This window comes from Nannospalax galili, unplaced genomic scaffold (assembly GCF_000622305.1).
Source record: "Nannospalax galili isolate Female #2095 unplaced genomic scaffold, S.galili_v1.0 scaffold161, whole genome shotgun sequence".
In the NCBI taxonomy this organism is placed as follows: domain Eukaryota; kingdom Metazoa; phylum Chordata; class Mammalia; order Rodentia; family Spalacidae; genus Nannospalax; species Nannospalax galili.
Window position 1 is genome coordinate 132,758 of NW_008348586.1, and position 12,206 is coordinate 144,963.

Genomic DNA, 12,206 nt, shown 5'->3' on the forward strand with positions numbered 1-12,206 from the left:
GGTACAAATCATGGACTTGTTACAAGGTATGGACTTGTCTGGAGTGGTCCTACATTAGGAAGTCCCCAAAGGCCAAGCAGATCAGTTTAAATATAACTTGTCAAGCTAAAAGGAAATGTGTTGGTTTCTAAGAAGAATAAAAAGCAGTCTCAGACAACAAGGGGCAGTTCATGTTACACTGACTACCGAAGAGAAAGTATATAGGGCAAAACTGAAAGACCACCTGAGAAACCTTGCTAAAGAAATAAAGCATTCACTCTAAGAATATAACATTCTTTTTTAAATGAATACCAGGAAAAGATTACTAAATACGGTTATGCTCATTTTAAACTTGTTAACCCTATTAAAACTAACCTTTAAATTCAGAATGTAATCCATTAATACAAAACATCTTGGCTGCTTCAAAGTAAGATCAAGAGGTCCCCCTCTCTGCTGTGGGTCCCAATTCAGCATCAACTGTAGCCAGTTTTCCATGGGCTCTACTATTAAACTGGAAAATGACAAAAGCTAGGTGATTATCATTATGTTCCAATTTTGCTTCAGTATTATCAAAAGGCAATTTTATAGGTTGTCCATTTCCTTGCCCAAGACTAATCTGTGCCACTTTATATTTTACTTTCAAATAATCCATGAAATGGCAGAGGACAAATTTTCTTCCATAAAATACTAGCCCTAAAACGCGTAAGTCAGTTTGTGACTGGCAACTACAAAAGATGACTCAAATGCCAATTTGCAAGGAACCCATTTACTTCTTTATTCCTTGGGTCTTCTTGGCATCTAAGGCAGTCAGTTGAATGGCAGCAGTTCTGTTCCACACCACGTGTGCTATCCAACAGGATAACAATAATCACAGTGCTATTTCTTTTTTTCCCCTTTTCTTTCCTTTTTTTCTTCTTTTTCTTTACAGGGTCTCCCTGTCGGCCCAGCTAGCCTGAACTCACTATATAGACCAGGCTGGCCTTGAACTTAGAGAGATCCGTCTGTCTCTGCTGGGATCAAAGGCATGTGCCACTACACCTGCCAGCACACCCGGCCCACAGTACTATTTCTATTTACTATTTATTTAAAATTCAGTTCTTCAATCACAAAAGCCACTCCCCACCACCCACCCAGGCAGTGCAGGTAAACAAAGTCAAGACTTGAAGCATGCTAAATAAGTACTGCACTCTTGAGCTACACCACAAGCCCTAACCTACCTTTCAAATGTTCAATAAACTTCAAGAGAGCAACAGATGCGGAAGGCTTCCACCCTCACACAAGGTCTATCGATAACAATGCTATTTGAAACAGCCAATTGCTCTACTGTTCTTTTACAATCCCAGAGAAACTGAGGCAAATTCCCTCACCTAAAATACTCACCTACAAAGGCTATTTGGTTGAGGTAAATGGCTACTAAACCGAACTTCTCCTGTCATCTCCTCACATGCAAATATACATTTTGGATCCTTCTTCTTAATCTTCTCATGCCTATAAAAAGATACCGTAGTTGAATACCGGATTCTCACAAATACTTTCAAGACTAAGATTTTTACCACTTAATTTCATTCAATTTGGTGTTAAAAGGCAACTTTACCAATAAAGAAAGAAAAGGAGAAAAAAAAGCAGACTAGAGAAAAAATTTTCATTACCACTAAACACACCAAAGTTCACGCCCATGTCTTACCAGGTAAATGGCTGCAGATGATGTAAAAAAGGCCTATATCCAGCAATACATTCAAACACCATAGTCCCAAAGCTCCAGTAATCAACAGTGGCTGTGTAAGGCTTATTTTCAAAGAGCTCTGGGGCCTAAAAAAGAAAATGCTTTAAGTGCTTATAAGAAAAGAGCTACTACAGTTTTAAATTACTGTATCTTTACCTTCGGAAATAACCATGAGAATCTTGTATATGTAAATTTAAAGAAATAATCATGTCTCACCAGATACTGAAGTGTTCCCACAAAAGATGTACAGAGACTTCCTTGATCAACATCTTTGGCATAACCCAAATCAATTATTTTATGCATTACCTAGAAATAGTAAGAGAGTATGTATTAAGCAGCTGAAATATCTGCAAAAGAAAGGTGGTATGCTGTAGCTTAGTGACAGACTGGTCCCATGTCATATATAAGGTCCTGGGTTCAATCCCAAGCACAGCAAAAAAAAATCAAAAGAAAAAAAGGAAAAGAAGTGGGCTGTCAAGATGGCTTGGTTGATAAAGGCACTTGCCACCAAGCCTGATAACCTGAGTTCAATCCCTAGGATCCACACGGTAGAGAAAACCAACTGCAAATTCTGCAAGTTGTCTTCTAACCTCCCCCACACACGCAAAATAAAATTTAAAATGTAATTTTTACAGAAAAGAAAAGGTAATAATGTTCTTGTAAAACTAGAAAGGGCAGTAAAGAACTTGGGCTCTGGAGTGACCCAAAAGTGTATCAAGTCTGACAGTCTAATCCTTACTTAATGAAACATGCAATTTGTGGGGGAGGGGAGGTATTTTTGAGACAAGGTCTCACATTGTAACCCAGGCTGGCCTCAAACTTATAGCAATCTTCCTGCCTCAGCCTCATGAGAGCTGAGATTATAGATGTAAGCCACCAAGCCTGGCTAGCCATGTAATCTTGATCAAGTTATTTAATCTCTTGATACAAGTTTCCTGTACACAATTAGATTATTAACAATACCTCCTTCATAGAATTATTCATTACAACTGAGTAAAATACTGAAAATAAATAACACAGTGCCTGACACATTAAAATATAGACTGCCTATTAATTTTAAGTATATTCAGAGTAAGTCTGAATCATTAAACTGGAAGTCAAAGGAAATGGTGATTTACAAATTTAAGAAGCATCATACTGGGGCTGGAGAGATGGCTCAGCAGTTAAAAGCATTTGTTGCTCTTGCCAGAGGACTAGGGTTTGGTCTCCAGTACTCACATGGTAGCTAGCAACTCCCTGTAACTCTTATTCTGGGGGACCTGACATTCTCTTTTGTCCTCCATGAGCACCAGCATGCATGTAGCATATATACACAAAACAATCAAATTCATAAAGTTATATTTTTCTTAAAAAGCATATTAACCATAGGAAGGGTTAAATATGAGCCAGCATCTATTAAGATTCAAGAAATGGTCTTAATCATACATAAAAGGTTCCTATGAGAAGAATTATAAAAGTTCCATCACCTTTAAATGACCAACAACACCACCTTCACTAATGAGCCAATAAATAACACAATTAAAAGTCCAGCCAGGTGTGGTGACATATGCTTTTAATCCCAGCACTTAGGAGGCAAAGGCAGGTGTATCTCTGTGACATCAGCCTGACTGGTCTACATAGTAAGTTCCAGGCCAGCTGGGGCTACAGGGAGACCCTCCCTTAAAATAAAATTTTAAAAAGGTTCAGAGTCATGGCCTTAAGTCAGTATTGGAATGCATTCTTCTATGTTAGAAGAAACTATACACCTACTCTGATGAAAATAAAAATATATGATGCACAATTGCTTAAACTTTTCAATTTGACTCATTTAGGAAACTGAGAAACCAAGGCTTTAAGTTTTAACTAAATATAAAACTTAAAATTTGAGGGAAGGGTGAGTTTTAAGAAAACATACTTTTCTTCTTCAAGTGAAGCAGACACGATATGTACATTTTTGGATGTGCTTCAAAAGAACAGAATACTGGGGTTAGCAAATTATTTACTCATTTCCTACTATCTCTGCTAGATATGGCACTAGAAAACTGGAAATGAACACAACACCTGTAGTTCCTTCTCTAAGGGAGCCACTGCTTGGTAGATAAGACAAAAAAATCTAACCACAAAACTCAAGTTCAGTGTGGTGAGAACTGAAATAGAAAAATTACAAAGTACTATGGGTATACAGCGTGGACACTACAACTCAAAGACTAACTATATCAAGGAGACCATAACAATAGACACAGACCATCCTTTAAGCTTCACCTACCTTTCCACCAATATCTTGAAGAACTATATTTTCAGGTTTTAGATCTCGATGTATAATTTTGTTTTCATGCAAATATCGAATCCCAGATCCTAAATAAAATTTAAAATGTATTGTGAAATCACAGAAAAAACTATGTTTTAAAAAATCTGTCTTAAATAGCTCTGTGTGCCTATAACTTCTGAGGTTGGGGGAAAGACAGGTGGATCACAAAGCTTGCTGGCTAACCAGCTGAGTTGAAATGGCGAGCTTCCCGTTCAGTCAGAGACCCTGTCCCAAGGCAATGAAGTTGAGAACAGAAAAGGACACCTGGCATCCTGCTCTGACTTCTACATGCATATGTCTATGCATGTGCACCAACATACATGCATGCACCACATACACTACATACACGCCACAGCTGCATAACCAACATTACAGTAGTTCAGATTTTCTTTACCAAAAATTCAGTAACATTAAATACTGAAAAATTATAGTCTGTGCTCATTTAACTTATTGGAATTCACAAAAAATCAGTAACATTAAATATTATAGTATGTGCTCATTTAACTTATTGGAATTGACATTAAAAATTAACATTAAAAACAAATAACAATTTTTGAGAGAATAACTGTAACCCAGTGGCCTTTTCCTCCCACCTAAATCACCTTCTTAATTAGACTTTGATGCCCATGACCTAGGAAAAGAAGCAACACCAAAACATATAGGAAAACCAATTCTTTTAAGCTTTCTTTAAAGGCCTAGGTGGCAGCAAAATTTAAGGATTTTTCAGTAGTAAATCTGATTAAACAGAGAATGTCACCTTAAGAGTTAGCATGAGGACCTCTCCTCCAAAAAGATGTAATCCCACTGTAAGCAAAACTATGTCAGTGTCGGGTGAGAGTGAGAGGGAATGAATGTTATTTCATACCAATTTTGTTGTCAGTTGTAACATCTATTAGTCAAAGGACCCTTACCCAAAAACCAAAATAAAAACAAACACCAGAACATCCTAGTTTTAATTTAACATTAGTAATGAATTTTTAAAATTTCTTATAGACATTAAAAATCCATATGCTTTGTACAGAACATAAGCAGTTCTCCTTAATTTCCAAGAAGTATTCAGAATCTGCTTTTGTGGACCAAAGGTGCATTAAAGAGCAGTGGTATTTTAATACTGGTTACATACCTATATCACTCAGTAAAGAAAGTATCTGGCTTTCTTTAAGTCCACAACAATTTTCTGGCTTGTTGAGTAACTAAAGAAAAAAGAAAAAAGAAGTCTAAAAATGTATACTGTAAATTGCTGAGCAGCAATAGCAACACATGTTAATCACTATACAGTCAGAGAATATTCAAATGAGAAAATAAGTCACAATGAAGAAGCCGTAAGAAGGATCCAGGCATGGTGGTACACGCCTGGAATGCCAGCACCTGAGAGGCTGAGGTAGGAGGATCCTGAGTTTAAGGCCAGTATGTAGTACAAAGAAGACTTTGTTTCACAAACAGTAAACACCAGGGATATAAAGGAAAAATAATCATCAAATTCATACTGAGGTTGTAGAAATATCATGAGAAGGCTCATAAGAAGCAAGCTCATAAAAAGCAAAGATGAGGTACAGAAGTATTTGAAAATGAAAAAGGCTGACAAATCTCATATATATGTGTGCTATATGCACATACACAAATGTTGATATTTTGACTTAAACTACAACTGCAATACCACCTTTAAAACAACAATAAAAACGTTCTAAACCAAAGGTTAGCAAATATTTTCTGAAAAGCAGCAGATATTAAATACTTCAAGCTCTGGAAGCCATGTGATCACATTACAACTACTCAATTCTAAAGTTGTACCAAAGCAGCCATAAACATAGCCAGGATCCAATAAATGTGTACTTATAAAACAGGTGGAGGGTTATAATTCTCTAATTCTTATTCTAGATTATCATATCATAGATGGTGCAAACACTGCTAAACTTTGTGATTTACTATCTCTTCATCTCAAAACATCCAGTCTACCTTCCGCAGATCTCCTCCAGAACAGTATTCCATTGCTAGAAGAGGCACATCATTAATCAAAAAGTTCAGTTCCTCTGGAACATCACAGGCCTTTACGACATTGTCATGGTTCAGCCTAATAAGGAGAAAACATTATAATAAAAACACGTTTTCCAAAAGGGACTGGGTTTGAAATAGTTTAATGGGGGTTAGATAGTGAGTTAAGGAAGGAAGACTGGGATATATATATATTATTTTTTTGTCACAGTAATCTTAAGTACATTATTAACAGTATCATCCAGAAGAAAACTAAAGCACAAATTGGTTAAGTAACAGGAGAAAATAGGTAGTCAATAAAGATTTAAATCTGATAATCTGGCTCTAAAGCCTATCTCATGCCTCCTGCCTCTTCCATAATCACAGTATCTACCCAAGGTGAATACTAATAAAATCTGAGCATAATTCCTTCCAGTTTAAAATCTGAATACAAACAAATTTTTTTCAATAAATACTGAATCACATTATATAGTCTTCTATCAGCTCTTTTCTTTTTTTTTTTTGAGACGGACTCACTATGTAATCTTGGCTGGCCTAGAACTTGCTATGTAGATAAAGCTGGTCTCAAATTCACAGAGATTTGCCTGCCTCTGCCTCCCAAATGCTGAGATGCCACCACACTGGGCCTTAACATTTTTTTTTTTTAATTCTTATGATTATCATCGTGATGTGATAGATCCCCAAACTAATATAGATCCTCATATCCTAGGACCTAAAGAGAAGGAAATTCTATTTGTGGGGTCTGAGAATTTATATTATTAAGTTTTCCTGGTGATTCTACCATTTAGCCAAGTTTAAGAACCAAAAAATGAGTTGAGCACAAAGCTAAAGTCAGAAAATGCTCATCTCAAATCCAGTACCAGCTGACCATGTGAGCTTCCATTTTCTCATCTACAGAAAGAGCAACACCTGAATACATAGTTTTGATACCAACTACAGGATGAGCTAAAGCACACTACTCCTGGAAGACACTACCTGCTGATGTTATCCATTTGTCTCTTCAAAGGTTTAATTCTATTCTCTTTAAGTACATATGTTAGACTTAGTGACTCATTTCTAACACAATTCGGTGGAAAGAATGAAATTTGACTTCTAAGGAAATCGCTTAGGAGATGTATCAGCTTTTTTGCTCTGATACAAATCACTGTTCTGGGGAAGTGAGCTGCCATGCCCTTAAGCCATTTGCACTTCCTTATGGAGAGACTCCTTTAGTAAGCCTAGAAGTGAATACTCTAGCCTTAGTTAGGCCTACACATAAATGAGCTCTAGTCAACATTTTAAGATGTCTCCAAAAAGGCCTTGAGCTAGAACCACAGAGTTAACTCAGTCCCAAATTCCTAAGCCACAGAAACTACAGACACTAAATATTTACAGTTTTAAGCTACTAAATTTTGGGGTAATTGTTTACAAAGCAACAAACACACACTTAATGAAAGTAAGTACAAGAGAAATGAGAAGAACTTACATACTAGTCATAAAATTGTCCAATATCCAGAAGAAAGATTCAGATACACCTAGCTAATTTTTAAGCTAAACTTTCTTTTTTTGTTGTTTGGTCTTTTTGAGTCAGGGTCTCCCTGTAGGCACAGCTAGCCTGGATTCGCTATGGATACCAGGCTGGCCTCAAACTCACAGAGATCTGCCTGCCTCTGCATCCAGAGTGCTGGGATTAAAGGCGGTGCCACCATGCCCAGTCACTTTCTTAACCAAAATGTGATGTTATTATCTGATGTGCAACACATACACTAATGACAAAATTGTGTATCCAAAAGATCTTGACAAGAGTGGATCCCTGGCCTCTTTCCGTATGATTAACAGTTGGCTGTAGGACTAAAGACATCTAAGTTATCAAGAACACTTACTTCTTCATGATCTGGATTTCATGGCACCATCGTTCTCTATTTTTGGTACTTAGCTCTAGGCGACAAGATTTAATTGCTATTTTGAGATCAAGCTCCTGTCAAAATAGAAAATTAATAAATATAAATAAATTAGGCTCTTGTGCAGATTTACTTTACAATCAAGAAATGTGAACCCAGGGAAAGTCTTTTTAGATTTACTAATTAAATGTTATCCACAGCTCTCTCGAGCCATCATTAGATCCCATCTCCCCAACAAGCCCCTTCTCCAAGCTTAGTCAACACGACAAACAAGGACCCCAAACTCTAGCATAGTCAGAATGAGGAGGAAAACTCAGGGTTCCCTCTTTCCTCAGCAAGGAATAGTTTTGATATGACTAAGTCTAATGCAAAAAAAGAAAAAAGCCCTCCAAAATTCTATCTTACTCTTTAGATTTCAAATGACACGGGGAAACTCCAAAGGATCGTACTTCTGTTTGTGTATCTATAAAATAACCCAAAACTTATTGCTTATGACTTGTAACTTTGCCAATTCTGACTGAAATTAAAACTATCCTATGCATATTACAGGAAATGGCTAGACTTCATCATATTTAGACAACACTAATAATGAAGTCAGAACCAAACAGGCTATATACTATGTTTGCAAATGAGAAAAGCTCCGAAGAGCTTCCAAAATGTGTCATCTCTGACAGAGAGGTGTGGTAAGAGCTGCATGTGAACAGGGAGAGCAGTACCCAACAGCTGAAAGGGAAAAAAGGTGGGGGCAAAACAGCTCAGATGGGATAATCTCAAGTAGGGATCAGAAGAGGAAAGAGGCTAAAGCAAGACAGTTTAAAATGTATAGAGAAAAAAGAAAATAATACAGAATTCAGGCCAGCCTAATCACAATACTCACTCTTTTCAACGTTTTAAAAAATTTTATTTATTTAAAAATTTTTATGTGTATAAGTGTATTGCCTGCATGTTGCTAAGTGTACCCATGGCACGCAATGCCTGCAGATGTCAGAAGAGGGTGTCGGATCCCCTGGAACTGGAGTTACAGACAGTTGTGAACGCCCATGTGGGTGCTGGGACTAGAACTTGGGTCCTCTGGAAGAACAATCAGTGCTCTTAACCGCTGAGCCATCTCTCCAGCCCACTCCTTTCAACGTTTAACATTAAGCCCTTAAATTCTGATATGAGACAGGAAGTTATCTATTTCATTAAGATTCCACCCCAAGATATCCTTCAAAACTCCTTGATTTATATTTCACCTACTCTGTAAAACTCAATCTTTTCACACAGTGAGAGTATTTTCTTGAACGTTGATAGATGTCTAACAACAAAAGATCTGTTTTTAAAAATCAGAACAAGCTGGGTGTGGTAACTTTGCCTATTTGGAAGGCTGAGAGGAACATCATGAGTTCAAGGCCAGTCTGGGTAACACAGTGAGATACACATACACACACTACCCCAGAACATTCTGGAAATGAACAGCAGTGACTGTAGTACAACAACATAAATATACTTAACACAATATATGATATATATTTCAAAATAAAAAGTTAGAAAATATTGGTGTCTCTATTTCTTTGGAGGTTTTTCACTGGATTTCTAATTTGGATTATGACTCTCCAGGCAAAGGAATGTTATATACAGCATGTACACAATGTATCTGAACATAGTAAAGTTATCCCTCAGCATGCAGAGGACTGGTCCAGGACCTCCAGAGCATACTAAAATCTGAAGAAGCTCACGTTCATTACATCAAATAGCACAGAATTTACACATAACCTACACACAGCCTCTCCTCTCTAATCATCTCATTACTTGTAATCTTAATACAAATGCCATGTAAATACTACAATATCTTGCTCAAGTTAGGAAGTAATTAATAATGACATGAAAAAGAAAAAAAAAAAAAACCTGTACATGGTTAGTGGATGCGTGTCCCCTCTGAATATTTATAGCAAAAGACACATGACTCAAACATGATTAACTGGGGCTGAGGACCCGTAACTTAGTGCTAGACCATTGCCTAGCATGTGTAAGGCTCTATGTTCCATCTCTTGCACCACAAATAATAATAACAATAAATTAAAATAAACAAAGTGATCACTGGTTAAAAATCTTTTAAAAACCTATTTGCTGTTACGATGGTTAAATTTTTAATTAAATCAAAGCGGACTTCCCAAGTCTAACGTTAGCTAGCTGTCTTCCACAGAACAAAGCCCCTGAACTTGCAGGCTACCTCTTTCGCTTGGAAGCAAGGATCACTTTCACCACCTCGCTTCACAGCGTTCGTTTCCTGGCTAGAATGCACCAGTTCCAAAGTCGGGCAATGTTTCCAAAACCTGGACTCAGCGTGGAGAAGGACCTCGTTTAGTCATCTCCACCGATCACTCGGGGACACGCACTCCTTCAGCCACATCTTCTCACCCGCTCGGGCTCACTCGCGCGCACACTGACACTCTGCATCCACACTCTCGGCGTCACACCAACCAGCTGGTCAATCCTCACCCTCGCCCCTACCGAACAGCGGAGTCACCACCGCCCGAGACACGGCCGGGATGGGCTACCCCACTCTGCAGCAAGGTTCCCGCATTCGCCTCCAGCCCACCGCGCATCCCGGGCGCGCAACCCCTTCTCCCTCCGTGACAGCCCGGCGCCCCGACAGCTCCGCTGCCGCAGCTCGCGCGCCCCGCCTCACCCGGTGCTGGTACAGACAGACGTTCCCGAAGCCGCCGGTGCCGAGCCGCTCCCGCATCTCCCAGGGCCCGGCCGCACCCGGCCGCAGACCGGGGGGCCGCTCCATGGGGCGGGAGGGCGAGCGGCCTCAGGGTCGCCTCGGGTCCAAGGCCGGTTCCGGGCCGCCAAGGCTCGCGCGTCTTTCTTCTCGCGAGACTCACGTTACTTCCGGCGACCCCTCCCCCCACCCCGCAGAAGCTCCGCCCCGCTCTCCAGCTGCGCGGGGATCCCACCCAGTAGGTACCGGGCTGGGGAAGAGTTTAATGCTCTGTGTGTTCTGTGTGTATGGTTGTGTGTGTGTGTGTGTGTGTGTCTGGGGAAACGCGCAATGCTCTATACCTTTCTTAATGCTCTGTGTGTATGGTGTGTGTATGGTGTGTGTGTGTGTGTGTGTGTTTTCCTGGGCTGGGGACAGGCGCAATGCTCTGTACCTTTTTAAATGCCTGGTAAGCCGTGTGTTGTGTTTCTTTTAAAATAAGATCTCTGTGTGTGGGTTTTTTTTTCTTTTAAAATAAGATCTCTTTCCAAACCCTACTTCCACTTCAGATAACATTGCAAACCAGTCTCTTTCGCATGCTTTGCTAAACTTCGCTGTACCCACTCCCTCTACATTTCATCGTTTTTCAGAGCCGTGCCATCAGTCCTCAAACCTTACTGCCGGCTGACCCTGCACTGGGAAAGGCCACATAATCATTCGGAATCGAAAGAATTCGAAGGAATCCTAAACCAACTGGCCTGTTGATTCATTAACCTTCAAAGTTCACTATGATTTCCTATACACCTGTTTTAAATGCCCACCCCCTGTAAAGAACTCAGATGTAACGTCATTCTGGCGTGAAAAATATTCTGTAATTTGTGAGCTTCCCTACATACCTTATAGATCTTGCTAATCAAGTAGCCATTTTAGGATTCCCAGCCCAGTTATTCCTCGTTGTGGGAATTGTTTCTGGGGTGTTCTGCAAGGCTGCAAAGATAAACTTGGGGGCTGCTGCTGATGTAACCAGACATGATTCTGAATGGTGAACTGCATAGGGAAAGTGGCACCCACTTTTCCGATTGAGTGGCTTATCTGCTTCAGGTTTTATGGAACATAGGTGTTTTTGTTTTGAGGCAGATTCTCTTGTAGAGCAGGCTGGCCTTGAACTTGCTTTTCCTCCACCTCACCAGGACTGGGATTACAGGACTGTGCCATCAGGATGGGCTGAATCCGCTTCAGGCTTTATGGAACATAGGTGTTTTTGTTTTGAGGCAGATTCTCTTGTAGAGCAGGCTGGCCTTGAACTTGCTTTTCCTCCACCTCACCAGGATTACAGGACTGTGCCATCAGGATGGGCTGAACCTAGGGAAGCTAATAACTCATGATAAGAATCAGTACGGAATCAAATTCTCAAATATCAATGCAACCAAGGTTGAGCATTGTGATACCTAGCAGGTCAATGTTGTCGGCACAGATAACATGTGGTATGAAAGAAGTTAATTTCCAGAATTTTAAAGGTTCCCATGGAATTGAAATATCAGACTTGGAGGTAATAGCAAATGAGCCTCTGAGTACACAACCCTTAGAGCTAAGTAGAGTGTAGAGGATTGTCATAAAATAGTATAAAACCTCATTTTCTGTGTGTACAACAGAGTTAGT

The 12,206-nt window shown here is 39.5% G+C and overlaps 1 protein-coding gene across 3 annotated transcripts in view; it reads right to left on the reverse strand.

Annotated features, from left to right (window-relative positions):
- Positions 1-10,719, reverse strand: part of Chuk (component of inhibitor of nuclear factor kappa B kinase complex) — a 30,869-nt gene extending 20,150 nt beyond the window's left edge. For 2 of the 3 annotated variants that reach the window (XM_017801241.2, XM_008845547.3), the window contains exons 1-9: positions 10,533-10,718; positions 7,844-7,938; positions 5,946-6,060; positions 5,113-5,182; positions 3,948-4,036; positions 1,919-2,008; positions 1,664-1,788; positions 1,360-1,467; positions 355-490 (exon numbers count right to left, since the gene is read on the reverse strand). In XM_017801241.2, coding sequence (XP_017656730.1) covers positions 355-490; positions 1,360-1,467; positions 1,664-1,788; positions 1,919-2,008; positions 3,948-4,036; positions 5,113-5,182; positions 5,946-6,060; positions 7,844-7,938; positions 10,533-10,637 — 933 coding nt within the window. In that variant the 5' untranslated portion in view covers positions 10,638-10,718. Of the gene's footprint in view, positions 1-354; positions 491-1,359; positions 1,468-1,663; positions 1,789-1,918; positions 2,009-3,947; positions 4,037-5,112; positions 5,183-5,945; positions 6,061-7,843; positions 7,939-10,532 lie in introns of all 3 variants that reach the window. The other variant, XM_017801242.2, reaches the window with a different exon arrangement.
- Positions 10,720-12,206: the final 1,487 nt, after the last annotated feature.